The 22,017-nt window shown below is 44.1% G+C and overlaps 1 protein-coding gene across 1 annotated transcript in view; it reads right to left on the bottom strand.

The window, feature by feature from the left end:
• Positions 1 to 22,017, bottom strand: part of LOC309558211 (transmembrane protease serine 9-like) — a gene marked incomplete at both ends in the record, with an annotated part of 116,697 nt that overhangs the window by 16,288 nt on the left and 78,392 nt on the right. Inside the window, 3 exons of the mRNA XM_082261233.1 lie at positions 1,525 to 1,682; positions 3,625 to 3,896; positions 9,746 to 9,905. Of these exons, the coding sequence (XP_082117359.1) occupies positions 1,525 to 1,682; positions 3,625 to 3,896; positions 9,746 to 9,905 (590 nt within the window). The remainder of the gene's footprint in view (positions 1 to 1,524; positions 1,683 to 3,624; positions 3,897 to 9,745; positions 9,906 to 22,017) is intronic.

The raw sequence follows: 22,017 nt of genomic DNA on the forward strand, positions 1-22,017 counted from the left end.
ATTAAGATGGCAGGCAAGGGGTATCAACTCTATATCTGATCTGTACATCAATGGCACAATTAAATCATTTGACATGCTCAGAACTCAATATGGCCTCCCCATCACAGATCACTACAAATTCCTACAAATTTCCCACTTTCTGGGCCCCCTGAAGACGCCCTTATTTTTGCTTCAAAAATCTGTTTCTTCTCCTCAAGCAAGGAGACACAGAAAGGTATATCCCTCTTCTATAATATGTTCCAGGACAAACTCATTTTTCATAAATCCAGACCTAGAAATGGGAACTCGACCTAGGCAAAACCTTCACAGCATATCAATGGAAATGTGCTTTCCGATCAATCTATATTACCACGAGATGTGCCAACCTTTGGAAACTCACACAAAAAATAGCCCTCAGATGGTACCTCACCCCTTACAGGTTGTCTCTGTTTTTGCGCTCCAACTCCCCGGCCTGCTGGAGGGAATGTGGACACATTGGCAATATTATCCATGTGTTTTGGGAATGCAGAAGCCTCACTAGCTTCTGGAACGGAATCTTCCGTGTTGTCTCCAACATCACAGGTATATTGACACGCCCAAACCCCTCACTGGCTGTTCTAAACCTGGGCATAGAAGCCTTCCCTATACAGTACCGGATAGTTGTAAGCCATATTCTCTTAGCAGCTAGGCTACTAATCGCTAGGAGGTGGAAAACCATCCTAGCTCCCAATGTATCTGAATCTCTTGACATTGTCTGTACCCATCAAGTGTATGAATCAATTTTAGCGGACAGAGCAGGCAGCAGAGACAAGTTCGACAATTCATGGTCCATTTGGACTGACTGGTATGATAATCACTAGATTTTGTTAACTTCCATTCAATGACTTCCCTCCCTCTCCCACTCACAGATCAAACACAGTTGAAAATTCTATGTCCATACTCACATCCCTTTACCCTACATTTCTCCCCTCTTTTTCTAAATCTCTTCTTTCAAACTTCAACTCTTTCCCCTCTCTCCCCTGGCACCTCTCTCTCTATCCATCTTGGTTTTACCCATATACAGTAATAACATGTAGGGATCACCCTTGTTTATGCCTTTTACACCTTTGATTGCACTTGTTTGACTGTGCATATGTTCATTCTTGAATATCTCTGTTTCTCAGAAACTGTTTTGTATTCTCTACTTTGTTACCTGCAAATTTTTCAATAAAAAATTATTTGAAAAAAAAAAAAAGAAATGCACTTGAAAAAATGCTGCACAAATGCAGGGTGACGAAAAAAAAAAATGCAAAACCCTCCAATTTATTCTCTAGGGTTTCTGCTTCAATAAAATATAGAAGGCTTTGGGGTTCCAAGACATTTTCTGGCAAAAAAAATAATTGTAACATACTGTATAAACAAAAAGTCCAATAATTGGCTTGGTCTTCAAATGGTTAAAAAGAAAATGACATTGGCATCACTTTAACTGACGCCATACAATGCTTCCACTTCCTGTGAAGAGATTCTAAAAGTGAGCCATGCTGGAATGTTCTTGGTGTCACTCACCTGGCAGGAGTCCTTATACCCATCCTTGTAGCCGGCACAGATCTGATCATACTGGACAGTGGAGGTACTTCCCCCATTGTAATACATTTTTTGACATGTATTGCGGTCTATTAGGGGAACCATGACCTCCTGGAGGATCCCATATGACACTACACTCCCTGGTGATAAAACACAGACAAGAAGATGATTAAAGGTCATTCTTATTAAGGCTATACATAGACTGATCACCTTTATGCTGATGTAGCACCCTCCTAGGTAGGTGCTTGGAAAAAGCATATATGTGGCCCTGTCTGCTTATCAGGGGGGCCTGATCATTTAGTTAGGCTGTCACATGTTTCCAGGTGTGATTTTTTGAGTCTGGGGAGTCTCCCCACTGTTTCCAATGAGGGCTCTTATTGGACAGTGGAGGAAACCTGGCCAATAGCACCCCAAGGCTTATAGCTGTCTCAGTGGGTGGAGTTTGCCGCAATGCAGCCTGGGATGAGTTATAAGTCTGAGGGGACCATGTGACAGGGGTCTTTGGCGGGAAGCAAAGTCCCAGGAGGAGGCTGACGGCTGTCTCTCCTCCTGTCAGGGCAAGCGAGGGTGTCCTGAGCGGTCGGCCTAGAGGACCGGTGGTTGAGCTGGGCTGCAGAAAGGATCCAGAGTGCTGTGGACCGAGTGGAGCTGCTGGGCAGAAGTTTCCAGGAAAAACAGTGTTGTGAGTACTCAAAACTGCCCAGGGGTCTGCCTGAGAGAGGGGGCCACTCCAAAAGGTCAAAGGGATCCAGGAGCCAGCTAACCAAGTAGTTGTGATAGAGAAAGGTGGTGCCAGTGTCTAAGCCCTGAAGATTAGTGAGAGAAAGAGGGCGCTGGTGCGGGCCCTGAAGTGTTCAGCAGTGCAGCAGTGTATTCACATTGCTACCTCAGCAGGAGTGCTTAGGGGAGCTTAAAAGTGGACTTCTTTAGTGAGAAAGCAGTCTTAAGTCAAGTCAGTGTTAACCAGCATCCGGCCAGCGTTAACCAGCGTCAAGTCAGCGTTAACAGTACTGTTCAAGTGTCTCCGTTTAAAGAGGAAGTAAAGTCAAAAAAAAAACTGAGAAAAAAAAAAGCCCTGTAAAGAGAAAGGCATAATGAGCTAGTATGCATCGCATACTAGCTCATTATGTAGTACTTACCTTAAAACGAAGCCCCCGTCGTGCCGCCACCTCAGCGACAGGACGGCGACATGTCCTGCCGTCCCGCTTCCGGGTTCGCGTCCTCCGGCCATCTGATTGGCCGGAGGCGCGATTACATCACTCCCGCGCATGCGCGCGGGAGCCGCCGTTCACGGCACTGAGCTCTGAAGGAACGGCACGGGTGGCCGTTCCCTCAGAGCGCCTGCGCCGATGACGTCATCGGCAGTTTTCGCTGTAAATATCTCCTAAACGGTGCAAGTTTGGGAGATATTTATAGCACCTATAGGTAAGCCTTAATATAGGCTTACCTATAGGTAAAAGTTATACAAGAGGGTTTACAACCTCTTTAACGAGCCTAGTTTAGTTCAAGGAGTATTCCACTCATCCCTTCTATCCAAGTTACCAAACAAATACAAAAAAACCCAAATATACTAGACTGGTCATTGTCTCAGTGCTCACACTTGGAGAAACATGCTTAAATGTGCTGTTGTTGCTAGCGGTAACCCAGGGGGACCCATATCCAGCAAAACGGCTGGGAATTGTGCTACATTTATTTTACACATGTGCATTGTGGGATTTCACTCTAAAGTGTGCGGTTTCTCATAAAGACAAAAACCGTGCCTATTTATTGTAGAAAGACAAATAACCCCCCCCCCCCCCCCCGTTCCCATGCTCTTTTTGACAATAGGTTGCCTATTAGCCTTGAATATGCCTAAAATTAGTATTGTGATTTACCCTCCCCCATAGACTTCAATAGGATTCAATGCTAAGTTCAGATTTCATAGATTTCAAACTGGAATCATTGAACCCCTTGTGAATCCTATCCAGGTAGATCATCTACCCATCATTAATTATCCCGATGTGTTGGGTGTAAATGATAGGCCTGGCTAACATGGATTGAAAATGAGTGAAATCACTTTTGTTCATCATTTCATGGATTCACCTCCAGAATATCTTGTACCCCAGCCGGTCACCCAGCACTCCGTACCACAGGGGAAGGTGGTGTAGGAAGATGGCAGACAGATTGGCATGATGTACTGAGTATAGGTGACAGGTGTGTCCAGCTGCAGCAGGGCAATGTCTCCAGGGCTCCCAGTGCTTGTATATTGACTATTGACGATGATTTTCCTTACATAGGCAATAACTGTATGAGAGCTGGTCATATCCAGAAGGTACATGCCCAAATATACTTTATAATACGATACCCGGATAGGACTGTAGAAAGAAAACAGAACATAACATGTATAAATGAGGATCCATCTGATGCAGAAGGCAGTGCAATATCATTACTATCAATGACCTTAAGAATCTAATGAATGAAATACAACTTGTTTATAATGTATTCTCTATGAATGGACTGTAGGTACACACACCCAATGGTATGAACTTAGGCAGGATCATCAGAGTTTACTGAGATGCTAAGTCGCAGTAATCTCTATTGAAGGCTCAGAAGTGGAATGCAATTTTATGTATACATGTGAGACCTAAAAGGTTTAAAAAAAAAGTTCAAAATAAAAATAATAAAACAAGCCAGATATAAAAGATACAAATCAATGCAGCTCTGTATTAATTAATACATAGTTACATGTCTGTTACAGTCCCTCTACAGCAAAGCTCAGACTAGGGAAAGGCTAAGCAGTACAAGGAGCCAACCAATCATAGAGCATGGTGATAGAGGGAGAGAGTGGAGAGGCAGGGAGATGGGCCTATCACTGTGCTGGCTTCTCCTTCACTGTCCAGTCACAGACTGGAGGAGGGTTAATGACAGTATAGGCTCAGAGGAGTTGGGTTGAATGATGGTGGCCGTCGTTCATCCTAAAAAGCAAAACACTTCTAGTGTTAAAAAATACGTTATTTTGGGAACAGCAATGGATTGAAAAAAGTTTCCTTTCCCTTTATTTATTATATATATTTTTTTGTAAATTTTAGACCCATATGATATTGATATTTAGACACCAATATTTTTGGGGTATTCATATGTTACTTTCTTTTTTGCATACCAGCTATGATCATAATCGTGTATGAGGTGTTAACCACTTAAGCCCCGGAGGATTTGGCTGCTGAAAGACCAGGGGTGTTTTGCAATTCGGCACTGCGTGAATTTAACGGACAATTGCGCGGTCGTGCGACGCTGTACCTAAACGAATTTGACATCCTTTTTTTCCCACAAACAGAGCTTTCTTTTAGTGGTATTTGATCACCTGTGCGAGTTTTTGATCATGCGCTATAAACAAAAAAAGAGCGTAAATTTTGCAAAAATAACAATATTTTTCACATTTTTTATATGAAATTCCCCAAAAAAATTTAAAAATCAAATTTTTCTAACATTTTCGGCCAATTTGTTTTATGCTACATATGTTTGGTAAAAAAAATCACAAAAAGCGTATTTTGATTGGTTTGCGCAAAAGTTATCGCGTTTACTAACAAAGGGAAAGATTTTTGTCATTTTTGTTGTTTTTTTTTAACGCGTAATGGCGGCGATCTGCGATTTTTTTTGCGGTACTGCGACATTGCGGCGGACAGATCGGACCCTTGACTGACATTTTTGACACTTTTGGGGTTACCAGTGACATTTCTACAGTAATCAGTGCTATACATATGCACTGTTACTGTAAAAATACACTGGCAGTGAAGGGGTTAACTTTTTTTGAGAGGGAGGGGCTATGTGTGTCCCTAGGGGCGTGATTCTAGCTGTGATTGGCTGTGGCTTGAGATGTATGAACAGTGATCAACGGTTCTACATAGTAGAACTGTATGATCATCATTCATACACAGGGGAGAATAACAGGCGGCTTGTTTACATTAGCTGCCTGCCTTTCTCCCTCTCCCCCGACGATCGCCGAGTGACCGGCGGACATCGGGTCCGCCGGTCACACGCGCGGGGGGGTCCGTGACCACGCGGGAGTGCGCCTCCGGCGGCGCGCGCTCGCTCCCTAGACCCTTACAGGCTAGCGACGTAGATCTACGTCACTCTGCCTGTGAGGGGCTGACCGCCGCAGTAAATAGTTGTGCGGCGGTCGGCAAGTGGTTAAGATGTACTTTGTTGCTATCTGAGGTAACCAGAAGTGAGCCAGGATTAGCAACAAGAGCAACAAAAAGAAAGTTTTGATGAAGACATCAACACACAAAGGGGTAATCTGCTACTGAATTACCAGCAAGTAGGTGGCAGTACAGGAGCAACAGGAAGAACCATAACTGAAGGTCATGGTCACAACGAAACAGAGAGCAAAAGCAGAAGGACCGAGTCCAGGAACTGGTAGTCAGGTTACCGATACACAGGGCAGGCACACAAAAGCAATATAGGCTGCCAAACCTCTGTATGAAGAATCCTCATGTGATGAGGAGCAGGTGTAGGAACAGTTAGGCCCCTTTCACACTTGCAGACCGTTTGGATCTGCTTGTCAGTTTTTCAGGCGGATCTGAATGGATGCCCCATGCATCTCTATGGGGCATCGGATGTCAGCGGAGACATGTCCACTGACATCCAATCTGATCCTGTCCGTCAAATCCAGACAGATGGAAACCCTATTTTCCATCTGTCTGGTGGATCGGATCAGATGAGAATGGACAGGCGGTCCACTCTCATCCGATTCCCCCATAGAGAAGAGCGGGGACCTGACAGCTCCGTCTCCACACACAGCAGTTCTCAGCTTAGCACACCCTCCTGCTGGCATACCCATGCTAAGGGCAGATGGATTCCGGGAAGTAAATGCTACATGAATAATTTGCCCTTACTCAAGATGGCCACGGCCAGAAATGCTAGGGGGTGCTTTTCAAAGTGATTTCTTAGCAAAATAAAGCATGGAGACATGGGTGGATGGGGGAGTTTGCTTTGAAAATTACAAATTAATTAATTGCATTTTCAGTTTGTGGCGCTCAAGTCTAGTTCCACTTTAAGGCCCCTTTCACACTTGTGCGACTTAAAAGTCACCCAATTTTACTGCGATTTTGTTGCCACAATTTTGACTGGACTTTAAGCAATGTCTTTGGACCTCAAAACGCATTAAAATCGGCCAAAAGTAGTGCAGGGACTACTGTGAAGTCATTGCGACATGAAGTCATACAGATATGAACGGTACTCATTGGAAATCATGGAGAATGACTTGTCATGCGACTTTGCAGTTCCAGGACAAGTCACACAATGTGAAAGGGGCCTAAAGCAGAGGTACTGTGTTGCTTGCTGAACCGCAATGAGATGAATGATCCCACAGTTCAGGCTGAAGGTTCAGCACCCCGGAGACCTCAAATCTAGTCAGTAATCCAATTATACTGCTGCTAGGACCCCTCCTGCTGTGCTGTATACCTGGACCCTGCTTAGTTCTAGGCAGAGAGAAGTTCAAAGCACCCTTCATGATGTCCCAAGTGTACTCCTAAAATCCAGGTTACATACTTACATAGTTACATAGTTAGTGAGACAATCAGAGACATCAGTCCATCCAGTTCAACCTATGATGTGTGTGTGTGTTTGCTTTTAACCGTACATTGTATACCCCTGTATGTTGTGGTCTCTAAGGTGCCCATCTAATAGTTTTTTGAAACTATCAATGCTCCCTGCTGATACGACTGCTTGTGAAAGAGAATTCCACATCCTTACCGCTCTTACAGTGAAGAACCCCTTACGCACTTTAAGGTTAAACCGCCTTTCCTCTAGTTTTAGTGAGTGGCCACGTGTCTTATTGTATCTCCTTTCTCTGAATAGTTTGTTCCTTATGCTCGGGTCGCCAGTACAGTATTTGTACATTGATATCATATCCCCCCTCAATCGTCTCTTCTCCAGAGAGAATAGGTTCAGTGCTTGTAGCCTATCCTCATAGCTGATGTCCTCCATTCCCCTAATCATTTTTGTTGCCCTTCTCTGGACTTTCTCCAGTTCCAGCACATCCTTCCTGAGGACCGGTGCCCAGAACTGGACAGAATACTCCAGATGTGGCCGGACCAGAGTCTTGTAGAGAGGGAGAATAATCTCCTTATTTCTGGAGTGAATCCCCTTTTTTATACATGCCAGTATTCTGTTGGCTTTGCTTGCAGCGGCTTGGCATTGCATGCCACTGCCAAGCCTGTTGTCTACCAGTACCCTCAAGTCCTTTTCCATCCTAGACTCACCCAGAGGTTCCCCCCCTAGTGAGTAGCTTGCTTTCTGGTTTCTGGCCCCCAGGTGCCTTACTTTACATTTTTCAACATTAAACCTCATCTGCCATGTAGTTGCCCACCCCGTTATTTTGTTCAGGTCCGCTTGCAAGGTTTCCACATCCTGCATAGAAGATATTGGCAAGCCTAGTTTAGTATCATCTGCAAATACTGAGATTGTACTAGATATCCCCTCCTCTAGATCATTTATGAATAAATTAAACAGGATTGGTCCCAGGACAGAACCCTGGGGGACCCCACTTTCCACACCTGCCCAATCTGAGTACTCCCCATTAATCACCACCCTCTGGACTCTCCCCTGGAGCCAGTTCTCTATCCAGGTACTCACCTTATGGTTCATTCCTACCTTCCTTAGTTTGTACAGTAAGCGTTTGTGGGGAACGGTGTCAAAGGCCTTTGCAAAGTCCAGATACTCCACATCCACAGGCTTTCCTTTATCTAGGTGGCAACTCACTTCATCGTAGAAGGTTAATAGATTGGTTTGGCAAGAACGATTTTTCATGAATCCATGCTGATTACTACTTATAATACCGTTTTCATTACTAAAGTCTTGTATATAGTCCCTTAACATCCCCTCCAAAATTTTGCAGACTACTGATGTTAGGCTGACCGGCCTATAGTTACCCGGGATATATCTCGGCCCCTTTTTAAATATAGGTACCACGTTGGCTTTTTTCCAATCAGCTGGCACCATACCGTCTGTAAACTATCCTTAAAGATTAAGAATAATGGTCTGGCAATCACCTGGCTGAGCTCATTAAGAACCCTCGGGTGCAAGCCATCCGGTCCCGGTGATTTATTTATGTTAAGTTTCTCTAGCTTAGCTCTAAGTCTATCTTCTGTTAGCCATGGCGGCACTTCCTGAGGTGTATTATTTAGTTCGGCCTTACAAGAAAGGTTTGTGTAGCCCCCCGATTCCTTTGAAGACTGAAGAAAAGAAATTATTTAACACTTCCGCCTTTTCTCTGTCCTCAGTGGCCATATTTCCTTTATCATCTTTTATGGGGCCAATGTGTTCTGGCCTCACTTTCTTGCTGTTTATATACTTAAAGAATTTCTTGGGGTTCTTTTTACTCTCCTCCGCTATATGTCTCTCGTGTTCTATTTTAGCCGCCCTGATTTCATCTTTACATTTCTTATTACACTCTTTGTAATGCTTAAATGCTGCCAATGACCCCTCAGTCTTGTATTTTTTGAAGGCCTTTTCTTTAGCACTAATATACATTTTTATGTTGGAGTTTAGCCACCCAGGGTTTAGTTTTGCTCTTTTAAATTTATTTCCCTTTGGAATGCACTGGCCAATCCCCTTGTTAAGTATGCTCTTGAAGCACTCCCATTTTTCCTCCGTGTTCTTTGTTACCAGGGTTCTATCCCATTTGATATTTCCTAGCAGCGAGCGCAGTTTAGGGAAATTGGCTCTTTTGAGGTGGTAAACTATGGATTTGATTTACTTAAACTGCAAGTGCAAAATCTGATACAACTCTGGATAGAAACCAATCAGCTCCCAGTTTTTTTTTTTTTTTTCGTTTTGTTTTGCTTAATAGAAGAGGCTGATTGGCCATGCACATCTGCACCTGGTTTTTCACTCTACAGTTTTAGCAAATCAAACTCTTTGAGTTTAGGGTATTGTATGAATTACTCTTCACCTGCCTCTATCTATCCCCAGTGAGCCTATGAACTCAATAGCTAAATAATGTGTCCAATGTTAGCACCCATACAGGGGCTTTTTGGTGATGTAAACCAATCAATGATGATCAATGATGCACACTTGGCTGTTTTAAAGTGGACACGTTAAAAAGGTGAAAACTGGATCAATAAAGATGTCCATGGCTAGTTTATAGAAATACTTTTCCAATAGCAGAATGATTGGTGCCTGTTTGGAGAATTGGTATATAAAGGTAACATGTTATACTCACTAGTTGATGCAATGTGCTGCCGTCATTACCCACTCCTGTGAGATCAGGGAGCCTCCACACATATATTCTCCATCTGTAACATAAACCTGCCAGGGCCACTCCCCATCCAAGGAATTTGTACCACCAACTATTCGACTGGACACCAAGGGGGAACCGCACACTGAATATTTAGGAGTAGCAGTTGTAGCAGTTGCAGCTGACACAAGCAAAAAAAAAAAATGAATTTGCTTAGCTTTCACAGTAAAATAAACACCTAAATAATGCACACGAAAATGAAACTATATTTACCGATATGCAGATAAAAATCCTCAGGTTTAATTCTATGTTAGAGATTTTGATGATGCACATTTCAGCCACATACAGTATATTCAACATCAAAACCCAACCAACTTCAATTTAATTTCTGATTATTTATGTGTCCCACAGGCAGTGTTTAAAATACAAAGGCTCAGCCTGCAATACACACCTCTTCCCTGGAGTTGTCCCCCAAGCAAGATGTTCTCAGTTTTTTTATTTAATTCACACCCAGCTCCCATCTATCTGGAAGACTGATACAAACTCGGGAATGAAGTGCATCACCACAGCACTCTTTATTCACCAGGGAAAATGCAGAGAGGGGTGCTGAAGAGACCACATTATGTGGTCAGCCTGAAGACACCCAAAGAGTAAGTTGAAAAAAGAAACATAAAATATTGCTGGAAGGGAACTCCGGGGGGGAAGGGGGAGTCTGGAACCCAGAGTTAGACTTCAAAGTTAGCATCATTGAAGTTGATTATCCTCAACCATTTATGCAAAAATGTGTCAAAAATATCCAACAACTAGAGGAAATAATCTAAAGAATCTATCATCTTTTTGAAGCTATGTGGATGGGATCTGATTAATGGAAATAAACCTGTCAATGTGAGCTAAGGTTTCCAGGAACATAATGTAATATTTTGTAGAAGGCTCAGTTCACATCAGGAAAAGAATAGCTTTATGGTTAGGGTGACAAAAGACAGATGTCTATTGCATCCAACCTCAATAGTTTTGGTCTGCGGGAATCCAGCCTCATCTTCTTGCCCAGCATCTATCAGTAAATGTGCCACTGAAACCCCTAAGGGCAATTGATTTAATGTCCTCAATCAAATCCTTCCCCTTTACTTAATTATTATAAATATATTAATATTATTAGTTGCTTTTGAAACCTTTTTTTCAGAAAGTATCCAAAAAGTATTTATATCCCTTAAAGCGGAATTTTAATCTTTATGGTGTTTATTAAAAGTCAGCTACAAAAAGTGTAAACAGGAACCGAGGAGTGCCAGACTAAGGGCCATATTACATCAGCAATTTAATAAAAGTAGACAAATGACAACTCACAAGGTAGATGAGTAAAACATGCAGAATTGGTAAGAATCATCAGTCTCAGGGCCCTTCCAGGCCGTCTCGGTGTCACAGTAGACTCGAGCAATGGAAGTGTCTCTAGATGGTAGCAGGAAGCGGCCGTACGCCGCTGTAGCCAGCGTGGAACGCAAAATGGGGCTGGGCTGGATGTGATGTCACTGCGGAGGGCGTGCTAGCATGCTGACGTAAATATGTTCATTGTACATACTGTACATTCATTGTACACTGCTCTCTCGTGACTGGAGAGGAGGGGTGGGTACAATGGATGATAAAAGAAAGCATAAAATAGTAAATCAAACAGAATAAACCATGAACATTATAGAACTGGATGGGTCTTATATGTAAGATTACTAGTCTATGAGGGGGATGGAGCGTGCAACTGCCTCCTTTAGATACGGCAACAGAACCTGTGGTTCTATAAAAGATGATAGGTCATCCATTGTTTGCTGCTTTATTTAGCAAGAGAGATATTTTCATGTTTTTAGATCCCTGGAGGTTTAAATAAAAGAGAGGGGAGATCTCAAGAGGTATCATCTTTGTCATAACGCATTTGTATATCCTTGTGGTAAACAAAAGACTTGTGGAAGGTCTTAAATTCGTCTGGGAGTATTGTCGAATCCATAAAGCCCTGCCAACTTGTTTAACCTGTTACATTTTTGGGCAGGAGGAGGAAGTCTAATTTTTTTAAATAGCTCTCCGGCCAATAAAGACGCATATTAGGATCCAAGTGATGGGGTTCGGCATAAGAAGACCATGTCAGGAGTTGCTTGTCCCAATTTCCAAAGATTAGAAGGAGAAGGCCCTTTGGTAAACGGAGTAGAGTAATTCCTTGAATGAAGGATATGGTTTGTTCCCAGGAAGTGGAGAAATGTTTGCATGGCCAGAAGCGGTGGGTTAAGGAAGGTCTCGGCTGGTTGATAAAAGGGCCAGAGTCACACTGAGGGTTGTATATATCCATAAGAAAGGTTATGTGAGCGTGATGGAGAATTTTCATTTGTGTTTCTCTCCGCTGTTCGGAAGGTATCAGCAGGGGACTTTGTTGTAACCCTGTAATATTTTGTCTGCTAACTCCAGATCCAGAAAGTCCTTGCCCCAATTTGTCACAGAAGAAGACAAAAGTAAGACAGAGAAAGGGGAAGTGATCTTACTGATCAGAGGTTTGAAGATGTCTGATATAGTATACAATCTTTCTTGGAGTAGAAGGTCCATTATGGACATCCTAAATCGCTTGCCTCATTCCTTGCAAGAGGTGCGGATGAAGTTGATGCATTGCCAGAAGTAGAAGACTTGATTTTGGTAGAGATAATTTCTGTGCTATGACTGGAAAGGCATATGGTGAGCTTGATTCCATGTTCCATAGAGAGGAGAAATTAGTAAGACCGTTACATTACCATGAGGAGTAAATTTGATGATCCATGCCTGGAGGAAAGCTAGGGTTTCCATGAATTGGAAGGTGCCTAGAGATGAATGGGGAGAGGTTTAGGCTCTTATGTACTTCTCTCCACGCTATGGCTGTATCTTGTAGAAGAAGATTATACTATAGGTCTGAGCGAATTGATTTCCATTTGCAATGGAGTAGGGCCACCAAAAAGCAGGGGTGAGCCATTGCTGATTCGAAAGAATAGTTTGAGTATCGAGAAGCCTTTAACATCCAGTCTAATATTTGGGAGGCTGATACCCACTTCGCTTCTGGGGAGATATTGTTTTTTTAGAGTTATGCGTGGTCTCTTGTTTCACCAAATACATTTGGAAATGGCTGTATTCAACAGCTGGATATCTTTGTGTTTTTGGAGAAGTGGTATTGTTTGGTGTGGATAAAGTAAAAGAGTCGTAACTAACCATTTTAAATAGGTAACATCTTTGCAGAAGCGAAAGTGGGAGATCCATCCAGTTTTCCAATTCTTGATTGGTTTTTGATTAAAGGAGGATAGTTTAAGGTGTACAAAGAAGAAGGAACTTTCCCTATCTTGATACCCAGGTAGGTAATGTGTGTCTTGGCTATGGTAAAAGGCCAATGAGATGTCCAGGTGGGGTTGGCTGAGGTGCCTGAAGGAAGAATTGCACTCTTAATATAGTTGATGTGAAGGCCATAGCAGTCTGTACTCCCCAAAGGTTTTCTTGATGGTAATCATGTCAGAAATAGGGTTAGCTGTAAATATAATGATATATATATATATATATATATATATATATATATATATATATATATATATATATATTGTATAGAATATTATAAATTCTTATAAATATTTATTTATAAGAATATAATGTAGTGACAGTGGTACCTGCCATCCCGCAAACAGAGGGTCAGCCAGCAACACCACCGCCTGGGTCACCAACCCTCTCCACAATTTCCCATGGAAGCATTCAGCTCTCTATCTCCCAAACACTGGAGGAAGTACCCCCCTACCCACCCGGGATCCCTGGCCCTGAATGCCAGCATTTCAAAATTCCTGGCCTTTGAAATGCTGTCATTTTGTCTGTTGGAGACGCAGAGTTTTAAAAGCCTTATGGCGGTGGCTGTCCCACAGTACATCATGCCCAGCCGCCACTACTTTTCCAGGTGAGCCATCCCTTCCCTGAGCAACCAAGTGGGGGACAAAATCAGGTGTGCACTGCGCAATGCCATCTGTGGCAAGGTCCGCCTAACTACGGATAAGTGGACCAGTAAGCACCTGTAATCTCCCTAACAGCACACTGGGTAAATGCAGTGGCGGCTGGTCCTGAGGCGGATAGCAGTTTGGTGCATCGCCTTCCACCACCGAGGATTGCAGGGCGCTTCAGTTTGCCTTCTGTTGCTAGCTCCTCCTACTCCGATTCCTCATCCTCTACAGCCTCCTCATCCGGTCAGCGTAACACCTTCACCACCAACTTCAGCACAGCCAGGGATAAACGACAGCAGGCAGGAGTTGTGGAGGGGCATTAAACAACAAACCGATGAGTGGTTGGTGCCAGTGAGCCTCAAGCCTGGCCTGGTGGTGTGCGATAATGGGCGAAATCTCGTAACAGCTCTGGGCATAGCCGGTTTGACGCACATCCCTTGCCTGGCGCATGTGCTGAATTTGGTGGTGCAGAGGTTCCTTAAACATTACCCCGACATTTCAGAGCTGCTGCAGAAAGTGCGGGCCGTCTGTGTGCACTTTCAGCGTTCTCACCCTGCTGCTGCTCACCTGTCAGCGCTGCAGCGTAACTTCGGCCTTCCCGCTCACCACCTCACATGTGACGTGCCCACAAGGTGGAACTCCACCTTGCACATGCTGGCCAGACTGTGCGAGCAGCAGCAGGCCATAGTGGAGTTTTAGCTGCAGCACGCACGCGTGAGTCACTCTGAGGAACAGCACCACTTCACCACCAATAACTGGGCCTCCATGCGAGACCTGTGTGCCTTGTTGCGCTGTTTAGAGTACTCCACCAACATGGCCAGTGCTGATGACGCCGTTCTCAGCGTTACTATACCACTTCTATGCCTCCTTGAAAAAACGATTCAGGTGATGATGGAAGAGGATGTGCCACAGGAGGAGGAGGAAGAGGGATCATTTCCAAGGCTTTCAGGGCAGTCATTCACAAGTGGCTCCGAGGGTGGGTTCTTGCACCCACAAACGCCAGGTACACAATTGTCCAGCAAGGGCACAGTTCTGGAGGATGCCGAGGTGGAGGATGAGGAGGACGAGATGGAGGAGGAGGAACCATGTTCACAGCAGGGTTGCACCCAGAGCAGCTCATGGCCATCAGTGGTGCGTGGCTGGGGGGATACAGAGGACACAGACGATACACCTCCCACAGAGGACAGATTTTCGTTGCCTCTGGGCAGCCTGGCACACATGAGCGATTACATGCTGCAGTGTCTACCCCACGACCGCAGAGTTTCCCACATTACAACTTGTGCTGATTACTGGGTGGCCACGCTGCTGGATCCCCATTACAAGGTGAAACAGACAACACCTAAACACATTTGACAATTGCTTACATTAACACATGACAACTGAACACAGACAGAGCGACTAGTCCCACAAAACACAGATTCAGATACAAGAACACCTCATATTGACACAGATACATAGGGAAACAAAAGTCTTTCATGTACTGTTTCTGTGAGACATGTTCTATTGTCAAATTGACTGAGAAATTGTAAACCAGTTTAAAGCAGTTTTTCCCGCTCAAAACTTCCCTTAAATATGAGCGAAACTTGCAATAAAATCAGATGTTTCTACGCTAAGCTTGGGTGCTGTGTGTCGTTATGTCTCCTGGCTAGAGAGGAGAGAATTCACTATCTAAGGGGGGGGGGGGGGGTGAGGACTGAAGGGCCGTATATCATCGTGTAAATTGCCTCCTGACAAGATTTGAGCTAACAGTTTGGTGTCAGACGTGGGATCTGCCATAACACAGTATGGGGTAAGTAATTCTATTTTTTATTTATTACTACCCTATACTGTCAGAGCAGATAAACGGTACCCAGTTAACCGCTAATTTTAGCACCTCCCAGGAATCTGAAATTCTGCCCTTGCTCACCCCAGGAAAAGAGAGGGACACGAGACATTCATGTCTCCACTTTACAGTCGAAGTCAAGCCTATTGGACACAAAGGGCATTGGTTTACGTTGTAGCCGCCAGGGACTTAGTCTGACCGCTCTGATGACACGAGGGTCGAAAGGGAATTTTTTCCTCCCATTGAATGTGGGGGTTTATTTTTGCCCTTTCCTGGCAAAGGCTTTAGGAGATGTTGAAAATTCACATGCTATAGTCAACAGGTGGTATGTGCTGCCATGGTCTATTTGTAGTGACTTTATTGCCATAATATGGAGTTGGATTTTTCAGGCCATGGATTCTTGCAAGCTATGGCCCTCCCCATTGAACATGTCTGTTTTTGATTCAATAGAATTCTTAGAAGTTATATCCCTATGTGCACACAACCAAGTCACCAGCCTACATACACTTTGGAATATAATGTCACCTGTTTTTACCAATAGTATGCACTCATACTGTACACTAACGCAACCCAGGTATGTCAAGAATATCCAGCTCATTCATAATTGGACATATATCCCAGGAGGGCACATAGTGCTATTCACAGACTCTAAGTGATCCCACCGTTATGACTAAAGTTGGGATCAAAGGTTGGGTTGAAAGGTTGTATCAACGTGCCTTACTGAAATATTATACTCTCATAATATATTTCAGCTCATGCTCATTCTACGATGGAATTTGGTCCCTTGCATTTACATAGTAACGAGCATTCATACAACCCTGGACATCAGACAGCTGTATTTTGCATTTAGACGACATGTTAAACATCTTTCCATTCATTCATTTGAACACTTGACAGTTGGATATTTTGCATATAGATGACAGACAACACCTAAACACATTTGACAATTGCTTACATTAACACCTTACAACTGAACACAGACAGAGCGACTAGTCCCACAAAACACAGATTCAGATACAAGAACACCTCATATTGACACAGATACATAGGGAAACAAAAGCCTTTCATGTACTGTTTCTGTGAGACATGTTCTATTGTCAAATTGACTGAGAAATTGTAAACCAGTTCAAAGCAGTTTTTCCCGCTCAAAACTTCCCTTAAATATGAGCGAAACTTGCAATAAAATCAGATGTTTCTACGCTAAGCTTGGGTGCTGTGTGTCGTTATGTCTCCTGGCCAGAGAGGAGAGAGTTCACTATCTAAGGGGGGGGGGGGTGAGGACTGAAGGGCCCTATATCATCGTGTAAATTGCCTCCTGACGAGATTTGAGCTAACACAAGGACAACATACCGACCTTAATTCCCTCACTGGAGCGTGATCGTAAGATGCGTGAGTACAAGCGCGCGCTGGTAGACGCGCTACTGGTGGCATTCCCACCTGACAGCGGGAGCACAGTGGAAGCACAAGGTGAAGGCAGAGGAGGAGGAAGAGGTTGCCAATGCAGCTGGGGCACCACCAGCACCTCAGAAGGCAGGGTTAGCATGGCCAAAATGTGGAAAAGCTTTGTCAACACGCCGCAACAACCAGCACCACCAGCTGATACTGAACGTCTTAGCAGGAGGCAGCATTTCACCAACATGGTGGAGCAGTATGTGTGCACACGCCTAAAAGTACTGAATGACGGGTCTGCCCCCTTCAACTTCTGGGTCTCCAAATTGGGCATATGGCCTAAGCTTGCCCTTTACGCCTTGGAGGTGCTGGCCTGCCCTGCAGCCAGTGTATTATCTGAACGTGTATATAGCACGGCAGGGAGCATTATCACAGACAAGCGCAGTAGCCTGTCCAAAACAAATGTGGACAAGCTCACATTCATTAAAATGAACCAAGCATGGATTCCACAGGACTTGTCCGTACCTTGTGTAGAATAGACATGTATACTGGCCTTACCCAGCCATTGTTGTATTTTTGATCTTTCTCACTCTTTTGGGGTATACCCTAATTTAAAAAAATAAAATTAAACCAAAACCAGTGTTGGCTACCTCGTCCTCCTCCACCGCCGCTGCTTTCATCTACACCGCCACATCCACCGCCACCTCAGCCTCCTACTCCATATGGACCTCGTCCTCTTACATCAAGATTACAATTTTTATGTATTTTATGTTATTTTAAGTTATTTCCCTATCCACATTTGTTTGCAGAACACTTACCATGCTATTAATAACATTTTGCTGCCATTTGCAGCCCTCTAGCCCTTTCCATTACTTTTTTAGAGCCATTTTAGTGCTCAAAAGTTCGGGTCCCCATTGACTTCAATGGGGTTCGGAGTCAACTTCGGGTCAAGTTCGGGTCCCGAACTCAAACTTTTTTGCGAAGTTCGGTCAAACCCGAACATCCAGGTGTCCGCTCAACTCTAGTCTCAAGTTCATTGGAAGTAACCGTCAGTAAGTGCAGTCTGTCAAGGGATTTTTGAGCTATACTATTGTCAATGGGGTCTGGAGCGTATAGGAAGGAATAGAATTTTAGCATAGCCCTATCGACCTCCTGAGGTGTTGTTTTACCAGTACCCAAGGAATCTCTTAAGGCAGTAAGATGAGTGTGACTTTTTGGACTTTTATATAGCCTCGTAAGGAGCTTACTCGCTTTGTTACCATATTTGTATAATGTGGCGTCTGTGAGTGATCGTTTGGTCAGCTCTAGAGTGTCTGTCCATGTGTCAAACTTGTATTTAGCTTTCTGCCATTCATATCTGTTTTCAGGGGAATCTCAGATGGAAAGGGAGAGCTAAATTAAGATGTGAGCTTGCTTTTTTAGCTAGATAGGGCAATTTTCTTTTAAGAAGCAGCGTATAAGATGACCCCCGAAGATAAGCTTTTCCTGCTTCCCAATAAAGGTTTGGGTTGTCAGCATGTGTGGAAGTGGTGGCTGTAAATTCTTTCCATGCCAGTGCCATATATGTCTGGAAGTCGGCATTGTTGTATAGGTAAGACTGGAAGCTCCATAGGCAAGATTTACTGTAGATTTGGAGTCTGTATTGATAAACGATATTGAAACTGGGGCATGGTCCATTGTGGCTATTTCATGGCTTTCTGTCCCTGATACTGTTGGGATTATGTTACCGGTGCAAAAAATGTAATCAATTCTAGTGAATACCTTTTGAGGGGTAGAATAAAAAAGTGAATTCTCTGTCCACTGGTGGAGGCGAAATAGGTCTGACCCAGGTTTCCTATTGCTTTGTGCGGTTGTTTAGGTGTGGATCTGTCATCTGTCATGTGTAATGTGGAGTTAAAATCCCCACCTACTACATGGTGAACATGTGTTAGTTTTAAAAGCCTGGCAGTGTAACGCTCCTGCGTTTCTTATATGGATGCAGATTTTCAGCTGCAGAAATAGTTCCACGTCAGTAGTCATGTAAGAGATATGCTGAGATTCCATTCCCAACCTCAATGACTCATCATGTGTGGAAGGTCTTATTTCAGCCAGTAAATACACACAATTAGCAAGCTGCTTCCTAGAGTGACTTTATGTATGTGGTAACACAATGATGAAGGTTGAGGGATAGGTTGAGTGGAGGTGGTAGGTGATAGACACTTGAAGGTGAGACAGTAGCAGATGGATGCAGGAAGGTTTAGCAATGTTGTATGGTAGCAGATGACAGAATAGCAGGTGGACATACAAAAGAGATCAACCCAGTGCAGAAAAGTAGCAGTAGTCTCAAGAGCTAGCAATCTAGTTATGCAGATGTGATAAACAGTCTTTACTACGCAGAGCTAGATAGTGTAAGCTTAGTATAAGTTTATAGAGAATTCCCCTGCGGGGTACTTAGCACTATTAGCGATACAGCCGAAGGGTGGTTCAGGAGAGGCGGATGATCCAGTAACGGGACACAGGGATCAGCGCAGCGAGGTTCCGTCAGCGAGGTAAGCTTGCAAGCATGGAAGCTTCAAGCAAGGTTAGCATCCAGGTAAGGGTGTTTGAACGAACACATGTGAGTGAGAACCGGCGATTTAAATAGCCATCTAGTCCGGCGCTGAGTGATGACAGCTTCAGTCTTAAAGGTGTATGCGCACCTTTCCAAAGGGCGCATACACTTATGAAAAGAGTAATTTAGGGTACCAAAGGTACCGGAACATTACAGGCAGATAAGTCCCCAGGGAATTGTTTACCAGGGTTATTTGGTGCATAGAAGTTAGAAATCATAAGATCTCTGTTGCCCAAGCATATGTGAACTGTAAGAAGATGTCCCTGACTGTCCGGGTCCACTGTTACTACATCAAAAGGAAGGTTTTTGTGTATCAAAATGAGCACCCCCACCTTGCGGCCTATTGCGTCGGAACCTACCACAGTGCCCACCCACAATTCTTTCATGCAGTGAAAGTCAGGGGATGTCAAGTGTGATTCTTGTAGCAGGGGCAATGTCAGTTTTCAGTCTCTTAAGATGTCATGGTATCTTGAGTCTCTAAGTCCCTTCACATTCCATGAGGTAACTAACCGGAGTTAACAATGTAGGTTTCCTAGGTGCGTCATCTGTCATCTGGAGAAGATGCATGTGGGGAGGAATAGGAGGAGTAGGTAAACAGTAGGTAAACAGTGCAGGAGAAGACATATAGGGAAAATAACAAAAATAAACCATAAAACAAAACAAACAAAGGTCTTGTTGTCCACATGGGTTCACTATAAGAGCCAGCTCCCATTGACTGAGGATGGAATATGGTTGCCCTTTTGGTCAAGAAAATAAAACAGTTTGACAGACTTGGGTCATTGGAGAGAGAAGCACATCAGCTGCATCTAGTGAGGCCCTAGAGGGTAGGACAGAAAGCGAAGACTATTAGGGTAAGTATAGATGGGTGGGAAAAGAGCGTAAAGATATATGAGGTATAGCAATAGTCAGCGAGGCATAGAGTGAGAGTCAGTGAGGCTTAGACCTGTTGTTTGAGCCAGAGAATTTTAAGCGTTTCAGTGAGTTCTTTCGTGGGCTGCATTGATCCATAGGTCGAGGGATCGGGGATTCCCTGCATGGAAGGTGGTTCTGAGTTGAGGGAATGCTTCCATCGGGTCGTGGAATGTGAGCTGGTCTCCGTTAGGTTCTTTAAGGCAGAGAATTGCAGGGCTAGCCTAACATTTTTTTGTTGCTGGTGGAGCCCCATGCAGATGTGCTGGAAAGCTTTTCTATTCTTTGAGACTTCTATAGAGTAGTCAGCGAATATCAGGATTTTGATTCCGCCGATATCTGGAGACCTGGACTGCTTGTATTTTTGCAAGATGGCAGGCTTTCTCTGCATAGTTCATATACTTGGTGATTATTGGATGGGAAGACGTACATTCAGTGGAGAAAGTCCCCATGCGATGTGCGCATTCCACAGTAAAAGGGCCAGGTAGGCCCAGTGCTTCTGGTATGTGCCGGGCGCAGAAATATGCAACGGCAAATGTTTTCAATGATTCTGGGACTCCTATGAATCGCAGCAGGTTACTGCATCTCAATCTGTTTTCCAGGTCCTCTACTTTTTGGATTATAAACTGCTTGGTTTTATTTTGTGTCTGCTCCATGGCCTGTGCCTGGTATAGTTCTTCCTCTATATTGGAAATTCTGTTCTCATCCTCACTGAGGCGGGAGGCATGTTCCCCCAGCTCTTTTTTGATGAGCAGCATGCCTGCATTGACAGCTTTTTATACTGAGGTCTTTATGATGAGGACAAGAATCGCAGCCACAGCTTGGGCGATTAGTTGTGTGCTAATATCCTCCTGCTGTTGTGAGTGAGGGGTGGGGCCGCCATTCACCTCCATGGCAGGTGCGTCTGCCATACTGGATGGCAAGGCTGCATCTCCAGTCTCTAGTTGATACTGGGCCAGATGCGATAGTGTTCCGCATTTCTCCAGGAATCAGTCCATTATTGCGGGGGGGCTTCCTGGAGGGTCTGTGAGCAGCAGCAAGTGTCTGGGCAGCCTTTATATGCCATTTTTCGGGCCAATCCTTTGGGCCTGCCCCTCTATTCATTTTCCCATAGTAAACTAACATATCTGTCAGCGAATCACGTCAGTTTCCTCTATCTGTTTTCCCTATATTAGACTGGCAATCTCAGCCAATCAGTTATGAAGAAGAAGTGGAAGCTTCAAAATGCGCTACCGTTCATCTACACGTCAGCATGCCAGCACGCCCTCCGCAGTGACATCACGTCTGGCTCGTGTCATCTTGCATTTTACGCTGGTTATGGTGGTGTACGGCCACTTCCTGCTACCATCTAGTGACACAGCCATTGCTGGAGGCTGGTGTGACACCGAGACGGCCTGGAGAGGCCTTTAGTCTGACGATTCTTACTAATTCTGTCAGTTTTATTAATTTATCTTGCGAGTTGTCATTAGTCTACTTTTATTAAATTGCTGATTTTAATACTGCACTTAGTCTGTTCCTCTTTACGCTATACAGAGTTACCTGCTTCGCTCTAAGGGTGCTGCCGCCAGATGCTTTCTCA

The sequence above is a fragment of the Pelophylax lessonae genome (genome assembly GCF_965119305.1).
Source record: "Pelophylax lessonae genome assembly, chromosome: 6".
NCBI lineage: Eukaryota > Metazoa > Chordata > Amphibia > Anura > Ranidae > Pelophylax > Pelophylax lessonae.